General features: G+C 47.8%; 2 protein-coding genes across 8 annotated transcripts in view; both read left to right on the forward strand.

Annotated features, from left to right (window-relative positions):
• The window catches only part of NCKAP1L (NCK associated protein 1 like), a 46,342-nt gene extending 42,788 nt beyond the window's left edge, over nt 1-3,554 (forward strand). For all 4 annotated transcript variants that reach the window (XM_023210881.1, XM_023210878.2, XM_023210880.1 and 1 more), the window contains one exon: nt 3,024-3,554. In XM_023210881.1, the coding sequence (XP_023066649.1) occupies nt 3,024-3,155 (132 nt within the window). In that variant the 3' untranslated portion in view covers nt 3,156-3,554. The remainder of the gene's footprint in view (nt 1-3,023) is intronic.
• Nucleotides 3,555-9,431: 5,877 nt separating this feature from the next.
• The window catches only part of PDE1B (phosphodiesterase 1B), a 30,594-nt gene continuing 16,528 nt past the window's right edge, over nt 9,432-23,497 (forward strand). Inside the window, exons 1-2 of one of the 4 annotated variants that reach the window (XM_023210872.2) lie at nt 9,432-10,288; nt 10,376-10,501. In XM_023210872.2, coding sequence (XP_023066640.1) covers nt 10,389-10,501 — 113 coding nt within the window. In that variant the 5' untranslated portion in view covers nt 9,432-10,288; nt 10,376-10,388. Of the gene's footprint in view, nt 10,289-10,375; nt 10,502-15,917; nt 16,034-19,813; nt 22,146-23,497 lie in introns of those variants that run through there. The other 3 variants (XM_023210874.1, XM_023210873.1, XM_023210876.1) reach the window with 3 other exon arrangements.

A 23,497-nucleotide genomic window follows, 5' to 3' on the forward strand; every position in this document is an offset into this window, starting at 1 on the left:
TTTGGGAACTCTGACTCAGTTAACTTTAAAAGTTTTTTTCCTCGTGACCCTGTTTCCCTCTTCAACACTCTTACTCACTCTTTTGCTCTGATTCTCCATGTTAGTAATGCACTTAGATATGGACAGGAAGGGCTCTTGCCCTGGGCCCAGTGTTTAAAAGGCCCTCCTTGGGCCCTCCTCTAGTAGAGTGTTCTGGGGCCCTCCTCTGGCCAAAGGGAAGGGGTAGAGCCTGTATGCCACCTTGAGGCCCATACGAGAGGTATCTGGGGCCCCAGAATACTTTGCTAAGCAGCTTCAGCCCACTTGTAGGGCCTGTGTTAAACTTCTTCCTACTGAGGCGGACTGTCCTATTGGTGGATGTATCTCTAGTGCCCAAGGGACGTATGGCTGGAGTTTAGATATGCAGATAAGGAAGTCTACAAGTGCACACAGAATCCCTCTACCTGAGGGTGGGAGGAGAAGAGGGACTGGGCCAGAAGCTTGTTTCTTCCCTTCACCCTGTTCTGGTGCAGAACTTGGAGGAGTCCAAAAATTCTTAATTCAAACCTGGGCTTCCATAAGACTACAAAGGAGCATTGTGAAGGTTGAAAGCTAGAATATACTAGTTCGTTAGCTTGATTTAATTAGTCATATGATATGTGGACCTCCATCTGTATTCTTGTCCCAGGCCCAGAAATGCTAGGGGCCAGGGATTCCTGGGACTTCTCCAGGTCTCCTTGAAATACACAGGCACTGAGTGGTATTTATGCCTTAGTTTCTCCAGCTAGAAAAAGGCCTAGGCTGGGCTGGTTAAGGATTATGATAGAGAGGAGAATGGACATGGGGGTGGTTGTGTTTGTGTGGGATGTGTGTGGTGAGGCAGGAGGGCAGAGGAGGTGGATGAGGGCAGAGTGAGGACAGTGCCCGTGGTGGTGGGCTATGTGGGGCACAATACATAGAGCAGCAGCATGGCCTTGGCAAAGCAATGAGCCCTTCTGAGACTTCGGCTCTCTGTCCATAAAAGTGGGTAATAATCCTTGTGGTAGAGTGGTTAGAATTCATAAGATATTATGCGTGAAAGTGCCTAGTACGTAGTAGATGCTGAGCAAATGTTAGTTCCCGCTGTCTGCTGATCATTTTAGGTTCTGGATGATTTTGGCATGACTCTTCACTTCCTCAGGTGGTTTTCACCCCTGTCAGGTTGGAGGTGATTCTGTATTACCCCCCTGTATTCTTACCTCCTTCTGCTTAGACCCCTTCCAACACCCCAAAATGTGGAAAGTGTTTGCCCCTCTGGCCTTCCAATGAGGCCAACAGAGTGACAGGAACAGAGCTAGGATCAGGCACTTTTTGTTGGAGGGGGAAACTAGAGGGACTAGTTGCTGCAAAGCAATTTAAATGCAAATGTTTCCATAGAGAAATTAGAAATGACTGAAGGCGAAGGAGCTGTATTCTGAGTTGAGAGGCTACTCATGTAGCCTCAAATTCTGGCCAGTACTTCTGTCCCCGGGGTCTTCCTGTTTTGGTTGTCAAGCCTGGGCCATGCCTCAGTGTTGCCAGTCTGTTCCTGGTACAGGCTTCCTGGGGAAAGACGCGGCTCTTATAGAATCATGGAATCCTAGATGCCAGAACCAGACCAGATCCTGGCAATTAGTCCAGTACTTACAAGTCATAGATGAGCAAACTGAGGAATAGGGAGGGAAAGATGACAGTGAAGGTCTCCCCTAAAATATATGGCAGATTTGGGACTAGATCCCAAGTTTCTTGGTCATCATTCTAGGGCTGTTTCCACTCTCATAAACTTCTGCTACTTGGGAGCCCTGTTATTTTCTTGTGCTTCATGGAGAATAGAAAGTCTTGGGCCAGTGGATTCACTTGAAGTCATTATTCATTTCCCTGTACCTGAGGGTAGCACCTTGGAGAAGACAGCTCATCTCTTTCCCGGCTGAGTGTTTGAAAGTCTTGCCTAGCAAGAAATTCTTTGATATTTAACCTATCATCAGGGCTACAGTTTTACCAGCAGATTTCCCTTCCTTCAGCCTGCAGTTTCTGCTCTTTTGCAGCTGTTGTGTGTGCATGTATTTGAGAACAGGAAAATCTTACACATTTTAAAACTTGAAAGGACTTCAGAGAGAGAAACACGTTAGAGTAGATATGGTAGATTCTCTTTCCTTAGTGAATTTTCAGGACTTGGAGTACCAGATATATTGTGGAGAACCCATCTGTGTGAATTGCCAGAGGATATGGGACACCTCTCCAGAGTGTGTTTTTCAGTCTCATTACCTCTTGGATAAGGAAGGCACTGAAGGAAATACACCCTGTCCCTTCCTCAGGGATGGGGACCCTTCAGTCCAACACTAGGCTATGCTGCTCTTCATGAACATGCCCTGTCCACCCACCTCCCCTCTTCACCCTCACCCCCACTGTCATTCTTACCCAGGCATCTTGATCTATCTTCCTGCTTGGCTGTGGGGGCTGCTGGGATTACCACAGCACGCAGGCTTCTAATTAAACTAATTAATCATGCCTGCTCCTTTATGCAGCATCCTTACTGTTCCCCAAGCACTGTACTGAGAGAGGGAGGAGACTGAGGCCCAACACAAGAGGACCCATGTGAATTTCAGGTCCCTCTTCCGTGGCCTGCAGTGGTGTTTGTTCCTCTCGCTGCAAAGCTTTGTAATTAGCACTTTTATACATCTTTACCTGCATCTGTGTGCTGCCCACCCACATGTGATTTAGCATCCAGACTTGGAGAGAATAGGTTATGCTGCCACAAAGAAAGTGGTTCTTTCCTGCCTTCTGCTTCTGTGCCCTTCACATAGTCCTGATGAGGGGGTCAGGGTCAATGATAATGGAGCTGAATATGCCACATTGCCTTGCTGGAGCCAAACCAAGTGAGGGAGGAAGCGGGGGGTGTGATTTGGAACCCTGTTCACTTATAACCTCAGGGCCTCAGAGGGCCTGGGAACTATGCAAAGAGGAACAGGGTATCACAGACAAATGCCCTACCTGAGGTTCTCATCTCTTGGCCCCATCTCTTCCAGGTGGTGGAGGAGTCATCCTTCCTGACCCTGGACATGCTGGAGTCCTGTTTCCCTTATGTTCTGCTTCGAAATGCCTATCGGGAGGTGTCCCGGGCCTTCCACCTAAACCGAGTGCCTGCCAGTACCCACTGAAGAGCCCTTCGGACCTTCCTAAACCCATGCCATAGTGGAAGCTGTGGTCACTTTCTCAAGGGGTGGGAATGGGGTGGGGTCACTAAGGAGAGGGTCAGAAGCCGGAGTTGATGAACAGATCTGTGGAAGAACAATCCAGGGCTGAGAAATCGTAGAGCAGTGAGGCAGGCTGGGGGCATGGAGGACAGTTTATGGAAAAAGTTAGGGTGTGGGGCCACTTGTGTGAATTTTACAATGAAAAAAGGAGTAATGTACTAGTATATTTTCTATCTTCTGGTGACTTGAGCTTGAGCTCTGACAGGCATGGGCCTCTCCGACCTTCATCACTATTCTTAGGATAATGCTGGCGGGCAGAGATGATCAATCATCATATTAAACCATAATGAGCTTATAATCCTCCCACTGGAGTTGCTGTTGTCTCCTGCACATTCATTAGGACCATTATCTTCTCTCTTTGTTTTTCAAATGTATTCAGCAAACATTCAGCCTGCCCCTGCTGCAGAGTAGCAGCAAAGGAGCCCCTCTTTTCCTTTGTGGGGCTCTTCGAGGAGTCATTGGGTCTCTTCCTTTGCCCCCAGCTTGACTGCCTTTCCTACTGGGGCAAGGAGGAAGTGCCCTTCAGAGATGTTCACTGCCCACCTGCTCTGCTACATTGTTACAAGTTCTCTCTTGCTTTAACCCCTCCTGCTTTGCTATCTCCACAACCCAGAGCAGAGGGTCAGTTAGTCTCTGGCAATTCTAGGTCACATGACAACTGACTGGACCAGACTCAGGTGGGGTTTCCCTCCTGTACCCTTTGGGGGTACTCTGCCTTTTATTGGGAGGGACTAATTTAACCCCCAAATCCTTTTGTCAGCCTGGGTACAGCTGTTGCTCCAGACAGGGATTTCTCTTCTGGATCTTGAATTTCACAGACCTCATTAGGCTGTACGGCCCTGAGAGTGGGTATCCTTGAGGGAGTACAAGCTGTTTTAACTTAGCCCTTTTCTGCGCTAATTAGAATTTCAAGTGTCACAGAGCCTGGGGCATTCAAGATAGCACTAAACTAGGTTTACTTAACTCCTTGGCAGGAAATAGTGGCCCCCATGCATCACTTCTGTGCACCCACTGCCAGGAAGAAGTGGAGAAACAGATCATATATGTCACAGGTCTAGAGTGGTTGGAATTGATAAATATAATTAGCTAGTTGATTAATTAGGGTCATGTCCGTACTTTCATGATGAAACGGAAGCAACTGTTGGTTTTCAACAAAAACCATTCAGACTTCATTAAGCCTATTTGATCGCTATTTTGGGGTTTTGTACATGTGTTTGCTTTTTATTTCTTGAGACCCAGGCTTAGTCAATACTTTCTTAACTTGGCACCCATAATCAGCACACAGATTTTTCTTAGCAACATTTGTCTGCTCTTTAGGATGGACGCGATAGAGAATCCTGCTTCGTGCATCAGCTAGTCCTCCTTCCTTGCTATGGGAAGGACCTTATGTTCTAAAGGGTGATTCAGTGTCAGTCTTGTGAGACTGAGAGTAAAGTTGATGAGGAAGAGAAGGCTCAGAAGTATCTGAACAACTACTCTATATGCTTATACTTTTCTGCTTCAGGGGATAGAGATCCCTCCTCCATCTGCATGTAGAACTGCTTAAGAGGAGCCTCCCAGAGGACAGCAAGACAAGTTGCTGCAGGGGGATGGAGGACAGACAGAATGCCTTTTTTTAAAACTGATAATTTTATTGAGATAGTTAATCCACCTGTGCTTGTAAGAAATAATACAGAGAAATTCTGTTTTCCTTTACGCAGTTTCCCTGAATGGTAACATCTAGCAAAACTATAGTACACTGCCACAACCAGGATCACTGACATTGATATAATCTACTGATCTTGTTCAGATTTCCTTTCCCAGTTTTGCTTATGTTCATTTCTGTGTGTGTGTTCATGTGTGTGCATTATCTATCTCTATATAGCTTTATCACGTGCAGGTATACAGCTTTATCACGTGCAGGTATACAGCTTTATCACGTGCAGGTTTGTGTATCTGCCACTACAGTCAACATACAGAACAGGCCGGGCACAGTGGCTCACGCCTGTAATCCCATCTCTTTAGGAGGCCAAGGCAGGTGGATCACCTGAGGTCAGGGGTTTGAGAGCAGCCTGGCCAACATAGTGAAACACCGTCTCTACTAAAAATATAAAAACTAGCCGGGTGTGGTGGCACGTGCCTGTAGTCCCACTACTCAGGAGGCTGAGGCAGGAGAATCACTTGATCCCGGGAGGTGGAGGTTGCAGTAAGCCGAGATCCTGCCATAACACTCCAGGCTGGGTGACAGAGCGAGACTCTGTTTCAAAAAATAAATAATAATTTTAAAAAAGATACAGAACAGTTCCATTACCACAAGGATGCCTCATATTGCTCTTTTATAGCCATGCCTGCTTCGCCTCCTACAACCCCCTTCCCCATCTCTATCCCCTGGTAACACAGATATGTTCTCTATTTCTAAAATTTTGTAATTTGATATATCTTTTTGTAAACATATAATTATACACACATATTTCCCTACCACTTACACTTTTTCAAAGTGCTTTGACATCCTTATAGCAATTCTGCAAGGTAGCCAGGGAAGGCTTTCCTATTTCAGGTCAGAAAACAGATTTAGAAACATTAAATGACTGAATGAAGGTCACATGTTTAGCAGTAGAACTAGAACTGGGACCCAAGTCTGATGTTCAGTCCTAGACCTTTTCTACCTGCCCGGTCTGCCTCTTCACAAGGGAAGACTTGGTTTTTAGAATCCAGAGACCTTAGAAGGAGCAAATTGGAGAAGGTGAGGACATGATGGCCTTTACCACCGGAAGCAAAAAGTGAACGTCTAGAGGTGAAGGGACAGAGAAGTAACAGGACCCATCAGTATTTCAGGCAATTTGCTTCCTTTACCAGGAGTGTCTCTGTCCTCTTACAACTTGGGACACAATAAGTTGTTTCCCACACAATAACTTGTGTCCGAGTTGTAAGTTTGCTTTACTTAGGCCCAAAGGAAGTAAAGAATGGATATCAGAAATCTCACCCCATTTGTTTTGTCTTACAGGCACAGAGTAGGTTCTAGCCTCAGCATTTTCATTAATGCAGTGTTTTCATTAAAGTCTCCATTAACTTGTTTGCAGCAATAAGATGGAATTATCCCTCCCACAAGGCCTGGGGCAAGATACTTGCAGAGGTGCTCCCTTTTGTTTGGACAGTAGAAACACTGCCTCCCCTGCCATGGTGTTCAATCCAGTTGGCAGGTGGGCCAACTTCAAAGTGCAGAAGGAGCTGAGTGTGGTGGCTCACCCCTGTGATCCCAGCACTTTGGGAGGCAGGCGGATCGCTTGAACTCAGGAGTTTGAGACCACTCTGGGCAACATAGTGAAACCCTGTCTCTACAGAAATACAAAAAATTAGCTGGGCATGGTGGCTGTTGCCTGTAATCCAACACTCTGAGAGGCTGAGGTCAGGGGATCCCTTGAGCTCAGGAGGTTGAGACCAGCCTGGCCAACATGGCGAACTCCATCTCTACAAAAAAAAATACAAAAACTAGCTGGGCATAGTGGCTCTCACCTGTAGTCCCAGCTACTTGGAAGGCTGAGTTGGGGAGGATCGCTTGAGTCCAGGAGGCAGAGGTTGCAGTGAGCCAAGATGATGCCATTGCACTCCAGTCTGGGCAACAGAGCGAGAGCCTGTCTCAAAAAAAACCAACCAAACAAACAAACAAAAATAACAAGGTGTATAAGGTCCAGGGCCTGGGCAAGGGGATGATGCCCTGAAGCGCTTTGCTTTGCAGGAAGGGAACAACTGTGCTGTGAACACCAGGGTCCAGGAGGGAGGAGGTCTCAGCTAGGGACAAGGCTTCCTTCACCTTAGGTCCTCATACTTATATCAGTTCTTCTCCAACAAAGTTTGACTTTGAAAAGAAGCTGGCACATGGCTGAAATGCACTCACGCGGTTGGGGGAAGAGTGTTCTTCCAGTCCTCCTCCCCACAGGGCCTCCTGCTTCTCCTAAGTACCTGTCATCAAAGGAGATGAAGATGAATCCCCCTTCAGCCCCCACACCTCAATGAGTTGTCAAGTACTCTCCCTCCCACTTGAATAGGAAGCAGGAGCAGCAGGCCAGGTTGCAGGTTGAGGAAGTCAGAAGTTAACTTGAGCTGAGTTTGCAGCTCTGGAGAGATTGAGGAGCAGACTTTTCTCTTGTCACTTTGGAAGGAGAGGATTGTGAGGCTGCCCCTTTAAATAGCATTCCCGTAGGAGGCAGATCACATCCATCCGTCACCTGCTGCCAAAGCATCATTTTTGGTCTCTATCAAACTCAAAGCTTGTTGGAAAGGATTGTGGGGTTAGGGGAGTGAGGAGGCAGAGCCTCCTAGGGGTAGGGGGCAGTTTAGAAGCTGAAAAGGAGAGGAATGAGAAGGAGCCTGGGAATGGTGGGGGTTGGAGACAAAAGGAAAAGACGGGGAGAGAATAGTTGTCTTTTGAACCTCTGAGTGGAACAAGTATACCCTATTCTTATCTCTTTAGGGATGCAGCAAGGCAGTAATGGGATTGTATTGCAACAAGAGGAATGAGGTTGAGACTAAACACCAGGACTGGTGACTAAAGAAAGTGAAAGAGAGCCACAGAGTGAAAAAGGCTCGTAGACTTGGCTCTGGTTTTATCACTTACTCTCTGTGGGACTGTATAATTTTTCTGGGTTAGTTTAGTTCTCATTTATTTTTATTTTTGCTTTTTCCATCAAACTGTATTGTCTATGAAGTTTTCCCATTTATTAAATGAAGGGGATTAGAGTAGATGAACTCTAATGTCTCTTTCATGAATAACTTTGTGTGTGTGTGTGTGTGTGTGTGTGTGTGTGAATTAGCCTTAAAATAAGTCAGGAGCAGGGGGTCTTGGGAAAGCAGGATGTGCCAGTATGTTAACAAGAAATGTTGAGAGATCCCTGTGGATGTACATCTTGCCTCTTTCCTACCTGTTCTAGGTTAAAGACCTGCCTAAATTTGGAGACTCCTTAGTTCTAATCCTAATTTACTAATTAGAACTCTTTAGCACCATCCGAATTTGCAATTCTTTTGTAGTTTCCAGCCCATTTCATTTTCAGTTGATAAGGAGGAGATTACTCCCAAATTTTCAGAAATGGGCTGTGTAGTAGGAGTGTGACTAGGGTCTCAGATGCAGCCAGTTTTGACTGGGTCTGTTCTTCCAGCAAGAAGGGAAAAGAGGGATGTGTGCTAAAGGTAGATGGACAGAGGGTGGGAGTCCCAGTATTCTTTCCACTTTTTTCTCCATCTCTGACTCTGCCATCTCTTTCTGCCTCTGTACTTTCTGGGAGCTGGTTCTGCTGATATTTCTGCTGAATCTAAATGCTGACCTAACTTGGCAATTCTTTTATGTTAGGAGTCTTAGCTGTGACAGTCCATCTGCTTCTTCGCCCTTCCATTTCACTTCTTTTCTCCTTCTTTGACTGGGAGAGGGGGAGCCTCCACTCAGCATTTAGAACAGAGTAAATACCTTCTCCTGATCACTCCTCCTTCCAACCTCCAGAATTTTTTTGAAATTAAATTTTACATTCTGGGATCCTGGATTAGTGGCCTGTTTTGGATTCAGCAGTTAGTGAATATATCTCCACTTTCTGTTGACATAGGAGTTTCCCCAGTGCCAAAGCCAGTGGTCATTAAGGGGGAGAACAATATCGAGCAAGAGAGGTGGTTCCTGCAAGAGTCCTAGGTAGGACTCGGTTGGATGGAGGAGGCTTTGCTCTTTTACAAGGTCTTGAGTTCAAATTCCAGTTCACTCCTTCCACAAATGTTTATTAATCAGCTGGGTTGTTTTGTGCTGGGCCTTTAGCTCCTAGATTTCTTTCTCTGAAGACAGAATAGAAGAAATGAGCTGGAAGTGCTTCAGGTGGGGTTTTGATATCAGGAATGCTTTCCTAGCTGTGTAGAGTTATTACCCAGTCAAAGAAGATGTTAGGCCTTGCACGGTGGCTCACACCTGTAATCCCACCACTTTGGGAGGCCGAGGCTGGCAGATCACGAGGTCAGGAGTTCGAGACCAGCCTGGCCAATATGGTGAAACCCCATCTCTACTAAAAAATACAAAAGTTAGCCAGCGTGGTGGCCTGCACCTGTAGTGCCAGCTACTCGGGAGGCTGAGGCAGGAGAATCGCGGGAACTGGGGAGGCAGAGGTTGCAATGAGCTGAGATTGGGCCACTGCACTCCAGCCTGGGTTACAGAGACGCCTTCTCAAAAAAAAAAAAAAAAAAAAAAAAAGGAAGATGTGGTGCTGCCTGCTCTGGAGAGCTTTGAACTTGGAAGAAATTCCTATATGCTAGGCAGGCAGGTAGAAGCACCACTGGGAAGGCCACAGTCTTGGAGAAAGGTGGGGAAGATCAAGCTGAGGGACCTGAGGCCAAGCGTGGGATGCCATCACAGCTCACAGCACACCCTGAACTTTTCCAAGACTGGAGCACAGGTGGGGTCTGCTCTGACTGGGTTCCGAGTCCAGGTCTAGCCGGGAAATATGTGTGCTCATCCCCTACCCTGCCCTCACACATGGGACACGCAGGCAGCTAGGCACACGTGGATACATAGAACCACACGCACATACACAGAAACTCAAAACACACGGAGAGGACCCACACAACCACCCACACCGAAGTCCTGCCCGCCACCTCCGCTGCACTCTGTAAACACGCACTCACATCCGCCAGTACAGGGCACACGCAGCCACTCGTCCCCGGCGCCTGTGTGCGTGCGCTCGCCCTTGGGCGCTTCTGTCTGTGTGTGCCCCCGGCTTCCAATCGTTCCTTTGGGAGGGGGAGGAGTGGCTGCGAGGAGTGAGAGACTGGCGGGCAGGCTGAGGAGAAGGGAGGGAGAGCAGAGGGAGGGGGGAACCCGGCCGGGGGAGGAGGAGAGAGGCAAGGAGGCGGCTCTGGCAGCGCGCGGCGGCGGCGGCGGTAGCGGCAGCAGCAGCGGCGGTGCGGAGAGCTTGGACGCGGAGCCCAAAGCTCGGCTGGGCAGCGGGAGAGGAGGAGCCGCAGGAGCTGCAGCTCTGCCAGCTCGGGCCGAGCCTAGAGACACCGGCCTGGCTGGTCCACGCCAGCCGCAGGTGGGAAGGGCCTGGGATGGGGGGTGAGGGTCTCTTGGCTGGGGCTGAAGCTGAGCTGAGATGCTGTCTCCTCTCTCTGTTCCGTAGACCGTGGCTGAGCATGGAGCTGTCCCCCCGCAGTCCTCCAGAGATGCTGGAGGAGTCGGATTGCCCGTCACCCCTGGAGCTGAAGTCAGCTCCCAGCAAGAAGATGTGGATTAAGCTTCGGTCTCTGTAAGTCCCCGGCCCGGGAATGGGGGGAAGGGACCTTAGGGAGCCTGAGCGGGAGGAGGAGGGGGGATAACTGGAGCGGGGCTGTGGGCTGGTAGATTCTGTTTGGCACACATGTTGGCAGGTGCGAGGAAGCACGGCCCTGACACGCGTGGCCAGGCCACATGTGCAAGGCATGTGCGGAGCAAGCCGGCCGGGTTGGAGCGGGTTTAGGAGTTGCAAAGATAACGATGTGCCTGTGCCTGTGGACCCCAGGCTGACACACGCAGCGCTTAGAGGCAGCACAGTATATGCAGTGTGGCAGGGCTGCAGGAGGGCAGCAGAGGTGCCAGGCTGACTCACACGTATCCATGTGCAGAGTTGTGCAGATGTGAGCCACATGACATGTGTGTGCATGAGTGACCGTGGGTCACAGAGGTATGTGGAGTGATTGCACACAGCTGTAGATCCACTGCATGGGAATACTTGTGCCAACCTGTGGGTCATATGTGTCTCAGTTGGGATGGGCAGTTTCTGCCTCCTGCACAGGGAGTGGGGTGGGGGGCACCCCATGTCTGAGCTGCTCATCTCTTGGGACCTGGAAACTCGTCCCAATGATGAGGGGACCCACCTGGAATCTGGAGGGGGCTTGGAGCCCCCACCTGGAAGCTGAAGGAGGTGATGATGGTGAAGAAATATTAATTGACAAAGGCAAGGTAACTGGCTTAATCAAAGCCTTTTTGTTTATATAGGGTCTTCCAGGATCTCCAAGCACATTTGGGCATCTTTTCCTATTGTTGCAGTACGAGGGCATGTGGGGAGGAATAAATGGGAGAAGGAAGAACTCAGGTATCTCATACTCCAGTCCCAGGGGAGGAAAGGAACTTTTCCCCTGCTCCTTAGAAAAAAAAGAGGATTGGGTCAAAGACAAGCCATGCACCATGTTTATCTCCCAGTCAGCTGCTGTCATCGGGAAATCTCCGCAGTCTGTTGATTCTTAATCAGGGAACAAGAGAAGATGTCCCTCTCTCTGAGATGAATCCATGGCCCCAGGAAAGAGGAAACAGATAGGAGACTATGGATGTTTAGAGAGGAAACACAGTAAACATAGCCCTGAACCCAGTTCCTCCCCAATATTCTCCATAGTGAGCACCAAAGCTTTCTATTTCTGGGTTCTGGGAGAGGGAGAGATGGGGGTAGGGGATGGATAGATGTTTATATTGTATTGTCCTTTAAATACTTCACCTATGGTGATAAGATGACACCTTTCTATGGCAGGTGGGTCTGATTTATACACTAGCTACTTGGAGAGGCCTTAGGGAGAACTGAGGCATAGTGGGCAATAAGGGTTGGAATCCAAATGTACTTCTCAGTCCCCCTCCTTGGCTGCCTCTGGCCAATCCAATTTGCTGGGCTCTATGAAGCACAGCCTTGGAATGAGTTCTGGGATGAAGAAATGGAAAACCAGATTGAATTGATTTTTGTTGGGAGGAGCACTGTGTGATGCTTTTGTTCGGAGGAGCACTGTGTGATTCTTGATAGAAAATGACGCTCTGTTAATGGTAAATGAGCTGGGGAAAGGGAAAGTAAGGAAGTAGTTGAAAGGTAAAGAAGGGCCCCAGGTCCATAAATGGGAGAATTCAGGATAGTTCCCCTAACATTAGTGGCTCATCATACTTACCTTGCCTCTATTCCAGGTAACAGGGCCCTGCAAAAGAGTGGGTGTTACTAGTTTCACTATCTCCCACACATTTCTAACCAAAAGCCTTTCCTGAAAATGAATTGCTGTTTCTTCCTTTAGTGTGAGAAGTGCTCAGTGGTGAGAGAAGAGGATTCCCAGAAGGAGGCATGAAACCTGGGAAGAGAAGGGAGTAGAGGCAGCTGTCCCTCCAGAGTGCCTTAGCTGAGATGTCCTTACATGAGATTAGGGTGGACAAGGATCCCTATTGTTATTGATTAGATCATTCTGCTCTTCACTCACTTTAGCAGTCTGATCCTTAAGAATACTAGCTTTGTACAATAATCTATTTTTACAGGTAAAAAGTAAAGCTAGTTACATGTAATATAACTTACCCAAAAAAGTACAATCTCCTGATTATTAATTGGCAGGGATAGATTCCCAGTCTCACGTCCTTAAAGCAGAGAAAGACCTTGATATCAAAGTAGATCCCAACTTGATCTACGTTCATGGCCTACTGGATTTTGCCTTTTTGAATACTGGGGAGGCTTTGACTATCAGATGAAGGGAAATAAAAGGATTTAGGGCTTTGCTGGGTAAGAGGTGGGAGTTTCCCAACTCTCTCAATGGGATGTTTTCTGAAGAGGTGAGACAGGAGGTGTTCCCCCTTTTAAGTGAAAATAAAGATCCTCCTGCCCCTTTGGTTAAGGTGGAAAAGGGTTGCCAAGTCTGGAAATAGGAAATAGACATGATTTATATCTTAGGACTGGGTACTGCTTGGAAATGGAAACATGGCATATATCCTTGTATGTATTTATCTAACTATCTATCTAGATTCTTCTACTCAACACATCCTATTTTCACCCCTTTACCCTTCTCATTTCTAATTAGGACATCCAAACTTTCTTCAGAGAGACTAGGCCTGGTGTTTTTGACTCTGGATAAAAAGTCCACACTAATATAATTGTGCAGGGCAATTTTTTGTTGGGAAGAGCATTCAAGAATTCTGTTTCCCACACTAAGACCCTGTCAAAAATAAATTCAGAATCTAATCTGGATCATATGAACTGAAGAGAGTCTCTTAACTGTGTGATTTTACCCCTATCTTCAGGACAATTTCCCTAATTAAGCAGACTCATAAACTGAGGCATAAGAGAGGGTGAAAGAGGCCATCTGGAGATGATGAGTTGGCCAGGATGATTTTCAGCATTTTTAACCCTAAGAGGAAGTGTTTGACTTGGCTGTCCACCCTTCTCTGAGATCAGAGGGCTTTAGGGAACCGGAAGAAGACCAGAAGAGGTAGAAATAATTTCCTATGTCTTTTGTGAATCGAGAAAAATGATGAGCAGACCTTGGTTTGCCATCCTCAGCTCATTTATTCATCCAACAACTATTTCTTGAGTACCTTCTATGGACCAGGTGGCAGGCTGGATGCCGAGGATACAGTCAGTGGTGGATGAAACAGACATAGTCCCTGTTCCTACAGAGCTTGTAATCTGCTTCCACTCCATCAAGTGGTGTGGAGAGTTGGGAGGCTCTGTGTTTCCTGTTTTGCTACACCCACCCAACTGATGAAATTCTACCACTCTGGGTTTCTGCTTAATTTTTTTCTTTAGGGGGTTATATACATAGGAAAAGCATAAATATGCATTCTCTTTTTCTCAGGATGGTACAAACATCACTCTCTTTTCTCTGCTCCAGTTTCTCTTGGAATTTTACATTTTACAGATAGAACTTCCCCCTTCCTTTGGGACAGTATAGACATAGTCCCTTTCTCTTCTTCTTTCCCCACATGGTGCACACTTGGGACCCTCAAAATCTAGGCTCAATGTTCTATGCTGTGGTTCAAGGTCATTATAGAAGAGCTGGAGCAGGGACCCCATTGGGGTTATTTTTGCTTATCTTTGTTTCATCAGAGTCTAGTGTGATACCTTGAACATAACAGGCACTCAATAAATGCTGTTAAATAAAGGAATGAACAAATGAAATAGTGAATATATGTACATATGTCACGAGGTCCAGTTCTGTCTCTGATTCTGTGGTGCGTGTATACCTCCGTGTTTGTTGAGTGGCGGGGGGAGGAGTAGGAAATGGAGGTGGAGGAAAGGGAGATGATGATGATGTTGTTTTTTTGAGAGAGTGATGCTTAAAAGGTATGGGGTTTGGGGACCTCAGGACAGAGCCTGGAACTGAAGGAGTTACAGAGAGGATCCAGAAACTGTGGCGTTTGGATTGTGTGAGATATGTTAGGATGAAATTGTGAATGCCTGCCTGACACGTATACATATGTGTTTGGGTAAAGGTTGATAGGTATGCTGGGGACAGAGCTCCATGAAGATGTGTCTGTTTTTATAAGTGGCGTGTTTAATAATAAATGTGTTGGGAAGGTGTGCACTTACTAGAACTGAAATTGTCCTAGTTATGAGATGATGTATGTGTGTATGTAGGTAATGGGATAATACCTATGTGTGATCTTGTGTATGTATTTGTGACACTCAGATTTTTTGACATTTCTGCGGAGATCCAGTGGATGGGAGGAAGAAGCTGAGGCTGGATGCCTCATTGATTTAACCCTGCCTTTTGCCCTCTTTTTGTATATGCCCCATGGAGTGATCTTCTATGGCTCTTACCAGTTTTGAAAATCATGCTGCCATTTTCCTTTTTCTGTCTATGGATGTGGAGCTGCTGTGAAGATTGCAGCATAAACTATGGCTCCCTGGACCTCTGGAGAAAAAGGAGTGCCATTTTTCTCATGCCTTGGTAGGGATAGTTTTTTAGTGCTGTCTTCACTGGATTAGTCCTTCCTCCTCTGCTTCCAGCCATGGCAAAGGGAATCTCTCCTTCCTCTGTTTCATACTCCACTTTTCCATCAAATGTCTTCTGTCTCTATTTCCTCCATCAACTTTGTCTTGAATGAGGACCGTCTGGTATCTCTGGGAAGGTAGAGGGTAGAAAATTCCTGCCTTAAGTTGAAGGGAAGGTGCAGAGGTAGGGGATCAAATTCAGCCCCAAGGAAGAACTTGACAAACCTCTGGTCAGGATAGGTGGCTGGAGGGAGGGAAACAGGGAGGCAGAGTGGTGGTAGTGGAAGGGCATGGGGAATAATGGGGGACTTGAGTTCGAGTTCACATTCTGTTCTAACAATTACAACTGTGTACTCTTTAAGTCACATAGTCTCTCTGAGTCTCAGTTCTTCATTTAATATCATCATGTAAAAGTAACTTTTAAATGATAAAGGCTGAAGGTCTTTTTCAGCATGGGAGAGCTTGTTTTGTGAAGAGGCAGGGGAATGCGAATGGATGGGCAACTATTGGCTGGGATGAGGGAGACAAAGATTCAAGAGGTAGGAATATGAATTGCCTAATAGATTTGAGCTGTGATTGAAGGAGTTTTGTTGATGGTTATCTGGAAGGAGAGAAGGTACGTGTCTGAGCTTAGAGACCAGAAGGATAGGTGAGGCTAGAGGAGGGCAATATTATGAAGGATGTGGGCCACTGAGGTCAAAAGAAAGGAGAGGAACTTCCTCCTTATCATTTTTTCCCGATGGTCAAACTGGAAGTGGTTGGAGCAATTGCAGTTCTGAGACACGGCAAGCGTGGGAAGCCTAGGGGCTGCCATAGGTGGGTTCTATGAACATTGGGGAATTCCCTTCTGACATTTATCGCAAGTCCCTAGGCTTGAGGGTATTATCAGGTATACCACATCCTATTTTAGAAAATTACTGAAGTCTCTTAGAATCCAAACATCACTCTGCTTGTCCAGGAGCCTCAGGAGGTGGCTTGAAAAAAGACAGAGGATTCCACATTTGAGGATGCATCTACCACTTTTGTCCAGAGGAAGGTGAAGGAGGTTGAGGATGCATGGGACTAGAAGGCCAGGTGAGATGCTCAGCAGGAAAGAAGCCTGCACATCTATAACTACACCCTGCCAGGGAGTTCCTGAAATCAAAGGAATGGTAGCCTCCCTATCACCCAGATTCCATCGACCTTTAAAAAAAATCTTTCTGCCACCTTCAGACTGGGATGGAGGAGCAGAAAACCTTGAAAACAGGTCTTCCTTCTCGTTTTGAGTCTTTAAAGGAATTCTTGAGGATTTGTGTCCAACTCCTCTGCTCTCTCTCATTCTCTCTTCTTTGATTCTTCCATCTTCTCCTTTGCCTCATCTTTCTCTGGGTTCTCTTTTGCTGTGAGGCTCCCTTTTGCTCTTCTCCCTTGTCCCACTTCCTCTCTCTATCCCATTCCCTTTGACTTACCCTTTCACTCTTGCCATCAGTACTTCTCCTCCCTCATCTTGCCTAGGGGCCAGAAAATCCCTGTGGCTCCCTCACCTCACTGAGGGGTTGCTGTGGTAATGGTACAGGATAAGCTTGCAATAGGTGCCCTCTGGGGCCTTATGAGTCCAGCCCCGACTCCTGTCTTCTGCAAGGCGTGTCTTTTGCCTTCTCAGTGACCTCATCCTCCTAGTCCCTCTGGGGAGGAAGCCAAGTAATTGCCTTTGAATCTCAAGGGGCTGATTTTTCTCAGGTACGGAAGTTGAGTAGCTATTTTCCAACTCTCTTCAGGATAGCAGCAGAGAAAGAGGGACAAAACCAGGGCAGCAGGTGGGGTGGAGGTGAGACAACTTGGGAGACTGGAAGTTGTTAGATAATAAAATTGTCCCCTAAGGGAGCAAGACTACATGGTCTAAGAGAACTGTGGGACCATTCCTCCCTTCTTTTGGGAAGGGGCATAGATGGGAACTGAGCAGGGAAAAAAGGGTGACTGAGAAGGGAAAAGGATAAAATCAACTTGTTATCCATTCAGTGCAGGGAGGTCCCTAGTGCCCCTGCTCTTGCCCCTCTGCCCCAGCATCGCCCAGTCCTGCAACTGCTCCTCTCCCCTCAGCTGGGGTTGCCTGTATGGAGCTTATTGCTGTCTGAGAAGAAAACACCAGGTTCAGATTCAACGTCAGCACTCAGACCTGGCAAAGGTGCACTGAGGGAGCTGTGTTGGGGTTTTGGTAGAGAGGAAGGCTTGGTGGGAGAAGGGTCAGGTTGTTTTTGGGGTAAGGCCTGGGGGCATAGGGTATGGAGAAGAGCTAGAAAGGGGGTGCTTCAGGTGGTGCTGTTGGATAGAGCCAGAATTCCAGGTCAGTTGATTCCACAACTGCAGTGAGAAGTCAGATTTGCAAATAATTATGGTGGCTACAGTGGGGTGATTAGGCTGCCAACTGGTGTTGGCACCATTTAGGTGGGGAAGGGAGCTTGGCCGGCTGGGGGTTGAGGGCTGGGGCCTGGGGGCTGGTCATAGGGAGAGGCTGAGTGATTCTCTGGCAGGCAGGACCTGGGGGCTAGGGACGCTTTTCCTTTTATTCCTATTCCTTGGCTTCCCTGCTCCCCTGTTTATCAGCTCTTGCATATCTGCTTGGCACCATGTCCCTTGTTCTCTCCTCTGTGCCCACCTTGTTTGGAAACTTCTTGCAGCCTGAACTGAGTGAACACACATGCCAACAGTATTGCCAAACTTCCTAAACCGTGAGCATCTCTCTACCAAGCAACTGCTTTAGAAATTCCAGTCTGGAAGATACATAATAAACCAAATTGCACTAGATACCTCAAAGACTTCTTGGTCCCTCCTGTTCTCTCCCCTTCTGCTCTTCTTTGAAATGCCAAGAAAATTTGCTGTTGTTTTTAATTGCAGTGAAATAAATTGAAGACAGATATGCCGGAGAACTTCCTGGAGAGTTCTTGGAGGTTAGAATGTGGCCTTTCTCTGATAAAGAAAAAAATCTACCCTTCTCCTTTAAGCACTGGGCTAGAGCTGATTTGGGGAAGCAGTGAGCCAGTCAGAAAGGATGAACTCAGGAACTGGGAAATTAAGGCCCAAGCATCCTACTTCCCCAGTGTCTCCAACCCAGTCCCTGAATCTGAGAACCATAAAGGCCACAGAGAAGGAACAATCCCCAGAGATAGTTAGTAAAATTGGGGCAGTGCTGGGACCAGACCCAAATCCTGCTGATCCATAATCTGATGCTGTCCTCATCACACTTGCAGTCAGACTCTTGCCAAGTTTTTAATTTACTTTCCCATCCCAGACTACCTTCAACATCTGTTAGGCCCCATAGAAGCAGGGCATCTGCTGGGAACGGCTGTTGGGATGTGGTTTGGAGGGCTGGTGGGGTGGTCCATGTGGAGGTGGTTAATGAGCAAAATCAAATGGTATAGGGAGGGAAAAGAGGGGTGGACAAGTGAACCAGAGAAAGAGTTCTTCTGGACTGGGTACTGGGAGCCTCCTCTTCAGTGTGCCTTCCTCTGACCTTCTCACCCACCCCTCCCAATTCCTCCCTCTCTCAAGGGCTGAAGTCTGACGGAAAGGTGACTCATTTGTGTTCTTGGCTGGGAGCTGGGACACCTGGGTTCTTATTGGTCTGGGCTGAGGCTCAAGCTGCTTAGATTATTCCCTTCCTCATGTGATCTGAGTGGTGCTGGGCTGTTGCTAGGAACACCTGTTAGAAACAGCTTCTGGTCAGAAGGCGCAGGCACTGGAGGAGTCTGAAAGCAGTCTCTCCCACTTCTTCAGTGTGTTTCCAGCCTCTCTAATGCAGCACCTTTCAAATCTCCTTTCCTTTCCTCCCTGCCCCCTTAATACCTCCTACCTCTTTTCCTTTCTCCACCCTCCTGGTTTCTGTCCTTCCCCCACTGTCTTCCAATCTTCCCCAGGCCCTGCCCCATTCCCTTCCCTCATCCCACCCCCACCCATAGCTCCTCTGTCCAGTGCTGAGGGCTCTCTCACCACTGCTGCCATGTCAACAGTGCCTCCCAGGATGGCAACCCAGCTTTGCCACCAGGGGGGCTATTTTTATCTGTGGAGCCACCCCCGCCACAATGCCCAGCCAGCTGCCAGAACTGGGGCTGTCTGTATAGCAATGGAAGCCAGAAGCCAGGGGAGTGGGGGAGTGGGAATGCTCGGGTGAGGTGGAGAGCTAGTTGTTCTTGGTTTCTGGAGCTTCGTGCTCTACGTGCTCTGCAGCCTCTGCCTCCACTGCCTCACTGGGGCCTCTGGAATAAGAAGCCAGAGAGAAGCCCTAAACCTCTGGAGTGGTGGCATCAGGGAGACTAGAGCTTTCCCACAAATATCCAGGTGCCGTTTGAGGCCTGGATGGAAACTCAGGGGTCCTGGCTGTAAGAGTGGGCATATGGGACTTTGTTTATGAATGACTCAATGAATATTTGCTGAACTAACTAAAGATTTGGACTAAATAATTATCCTTCACATTCATGTATCACTTTAGGGTTCCCAAGGTGTTCTCATACCATATCTCATTAGGTCCTTGTGAAAATTCTGTGAAGCATGTATTATTTACCCATTTTACAGACCAGGAAACTGAAGCTCAGTGTGACTTTCCCAAGGTCACACATAGTAATAAAATCTAGGCAAAAGTTTGTGATTTCTTTTTAAATTTAGTTTTTTCTTTTCAACTGAGCTAGCCAGACAAGTCTCCTGATTTTAAACTCATGCCCTCTTTCTATTGGAATTAGATGATTTCCTTGGTTCTTTCAATTTCTGAGATTTTGGAGCTTTGAAGTCAGCCAGTGAATCCCTTCCCAAGCACCACCCCTTTATCCCCACCCACCCCCACCCCTTTTTCCTTACCAGAGACAGAGTCTCCCATCCTTTGTTTCCTACCTCAACCTTATTCTTCACTGCAGGCTGGGCAGGCATTAGAGTTGGGTTCCTTTCTATTTTTAAACTACATTTAAGGGCTAAAGGAAAATCCGTACTGGACCCTCTGTTGACGTCATCACATTTATGTCCTGCCTGCCAGCCAGGTGACAGTCTCCTTAGAGGTAGAGTGTGGGGTATGTGTGTATGTGTGGGTAAGTGTTTATGTGTGAAATTTTTCCCCAGGAAGGGATGATGGTTGATCACTATCCCTCCTTATTAGGAACAGTAAATAATAATAACAGGTTAGGACAAAGTATGCAGCATGCATACGTGGGCTGAAGTGTTGAGCAGCCATTTGTCCAACCAGCTTTGGTTCTAGTGGGTAAGAGAGCAGAGGAATGGACAAGATACCCTCTTCGAGGCTTTTCTGGTCTAAGAAATCTTTACTTTTCATTAGGAGAGTTGAGTTTAGCACTTACTTGGCTAGAGTGGCAGGGTCTGGAGTGAGGGTACAAGAGGAGGCAGGGAAGCTGGCCTGGGTTGGAGGTTGTTAGTGTTCCAGGCTGTGTACTGCCATCTGCCCCCACTCCCAGTCCCATCCTGCAATGCAAGCCTGTCCACAGAACATGCCAAATGACCTGTCCTCATCTCCCGGGTGGCATTCAGGGGCTCTGACACTGGGTCTAGTCCTTTCTCTCTAAAAACACTCATCAGCTTGTGGCCATTGTGGGGAGGGTGATGGTGGGACACACAGAGAAAGAGAGGGATACAGAGAGTGGGTTTATTTCTCCCAAGATCGGCAGCAGCCCTGCTTCACGGCTACCAGGTGTTCACTAGAGAATAGCCTTAAGATATTTGACTTCCACTCCTCTTGTTGAGATCGAAGCCCACTTCCACTTGTCCCAGTATTCGGTGGAGCTGAGAAACAGCAGTTTCCCCAACTTCATTTATTTCTAATTCTTCAAGGCTTTGGCATAATGACAAAGTATTTTAATTTCTTCCTGCTTTTGATGGGTAGGGGTAAAGGGAAAACTTCCTGTCATAAAGTCCTAGCTGTTGGCCTGTGTCTTCTCTTTTCCCTTTCTGCTGACATACTCAACTTCATTAGTTCCTTTTCCTCTCTACCACATCACCCCCAGCCAGAGACCTAGATCTAAGAGACTGCAGATCCCCGAACTCTTTTCCCCAACGCGTTGGGCTTCACCCGCCGGCTCTCCCCCTTAGCCCCGCCCAACTCCTCATCTGACCAATCACGGCCCCAGTGTACATGTATTGGTGATGTCATCTCCTAGCCAATCAGGAGACGGGCTGGGACTGTGTGCGCACGTCCACTTGGAGCTGCAGGGACTGGGTTCTTCCCTCCCCAACCTTGGCGAAAGCAAAGTCTGAAGGCAGGAGAGGGGGTCCTGGTCCTCAGACCCCTTCTGGGTGCCTCTTTTGGCCCCTCCTGGGCCATCTCATCGCTTCTCCTTACCTCTGAGCAGGATTGACCTCTCTCTGGTTGATTCATGGTTATTCCCCACTTTCCATTTTACAAATGAGAAAACTGGGGCTGGGGGTGTTAATTTGCCCAACCCCTTGGTTTCTATGAGCGAGTTCTCTTGACTTTCATTCTCTGCTTGTGGGTGGAGGGCCCTTCCCTCCCTATTGAGCCGGCCTCTGGATAAGGATCCCCTGACACCTAGCTTCAGGAAACCCCTCCCTACAGTTTCTTATTCTCTGTGGGAAGTTCATCCCCCTGTCTTACTTCCATTCTGTGAGGTGGATTAAAGCTCATTTTGAAGAATGGCCCCAGAAAAAGACCCTGAAGAGGGAGCTGAATCTGCTAAGCTCCTTTTGGGGGTTCTTACAGGACCCCTTCCCCTCACGCTACAGACTTCCTCTCCGTGAGAGATTCAGGATGGTTCCCTGTTCCTGCACCCTTAAACCTCTTGCTAACCCCCTTTTTCCCAAAGAGGAGCCCCACCTCCTCAGACCAAGAGGCTGGCCTGTGCTATTTCTGTCCTTTCTGGGCTTCTTCTGAGAACAGATTCTTGTTTCCCATCTGATTCAGATGTGAAACTTTTCCCGCAGCCTCCCCTCTCATCCAGTTCCGGTAGGCTGGGTCTCTGCCTCCCCACTCTCTTCTTCCTGCAGCCAGGCCCCTCCCCAAAGTTCTCTCTGGTCAGTCGCTCAGTTCTACTGGGACCTGGAGGAGCAGGGCAGGGGCCAAAGAGGAAGTTGTCCCCGCTTAGGGGCCCTGGGGCTCCCGGGGTCAGGATTTTGATACTCTGAAGCAGGAAAGTTTGATTCCCATGGCAAACCCTGTTCCTGTTCAGAGGAGCCACCTTCAGGGCCCCATCCTCAGGTAGGTGCCAGGGATGAGGAGAGGAAGGGGGAGGAGGAAGAGGACAGGTTGCTCATGGATCCACCAGTTGTAGTTTAGTGGAGAGATCAAGACCTGACAGTCCCCCATATGTTTTGTGTGTGTGTGTGTGCGTGCCAACTTCACCTTTTACTCTGTCCATCTTGCCCTTTACCTTATTCTCCTTCCATTTCCATTCCCCCCTCCCTTTTTGAAATTGTTTCTTCTTGACTATGGCAGGTGACTTATCAGTGTTTCTTCCTTTTCTCTCCTTCCTGACTCCCAACATCCTTAGGACCTCACATCCCTTTGAAATTTAATCTTGTCTTAAGAACCCAAACTGGAAATACAGTTCTTCTCCTGACTACCGTCCCCTATCTTATTCTAAAGTCCTTCAGAGTTAGGATCTCCCCAGACCCACTCAAAATCCTCACCTCACTGTTCTTCTGCAGGAAGTCCTTCTCTGGCTTCCCTGTCCTAAGCCCGCTACTTATGGTGATCTTTTTGGGAATGTGGGTGCTGGAAGAAGAGGCAGGGGACTTTGGAAATCCCCAGAACACCAGCCATGGTGATACAAATAAATGACCTGTAGAAGCTGGAGAAGCTGAACTCTTCTGAGGTGTTGGGTTATAACTGCCAGAGTCTTTTCCTCCCAATGGCTGCCTAGAGCTAGGAGAGACTGTGGACTTCTGGGAGTCAGGATCTGAGGCTTTTCCAGTCATGCAGGTACTGAAGGTAAAGCAGAAAGAAGTGGTGGTAGTGAAACGGGCAGGGATGGAGGTCGAAGGAAAGTTGGGGGAAGCTGCCAGCTTTCCTTGCGGCCAGATGAGGACTGGACAGGGTTGAGCATCCTGTTCTACAGCGAAAGATACCTTTCCTGTGCCAGATTCCATGATGGCTGAAACGGAGGGCTTGGATTAAAACTGATGTTGGTGGGATAGAAGGACTTCCTGCAGAAGAAGAGTGAGGTGAGGACTTTGGTCTGGGGAGATCCTAACTCCAAAGGACTTTAGATTAAGAGAGGACCCTGGCAGGCCAGAAAGTATGGGGGGGGGGGTTGTGTGGGGAGGAGTTATTTGAGTTCAAGAGGGTACAGTTCAGCAGCTGGATCCTTTCAGCCGCTTGAGTCCAGGTCCTCTTCTTAGACTTCTCATTTGTCAAATTTATTCTTTGATCTTTTTTTCCCTCCCTCCCCACATCCTTCTGATGTCTGGATCATGTTTGGTTCAGATTTCAACAGAAGCTATACAAGAGCTCCTGGACAAGATCTGTAAGTGAGGGAAGGAGAAACTCTGAGGGAAGTGTGTGCTTGAAGTCAGCCTACAACCTTACTCTTCTCAGGCTCACCGTTATTT

This window comes from Piliocolobus tephrosceles, chromosome 10 (assembly GCF_002776525.5).
Source record: "Piliocolobus tephrosceles isolate RC106 chromosome 10, ASM277652v3, whole genome shotgun sequence".
Taxonomy (NCBI): Eukaryota; Metazoa; Chordata; class Mammalia; order Primates; family Cercopithecidae; genus Piliocolobus; species Piliocolobus tephrosceles.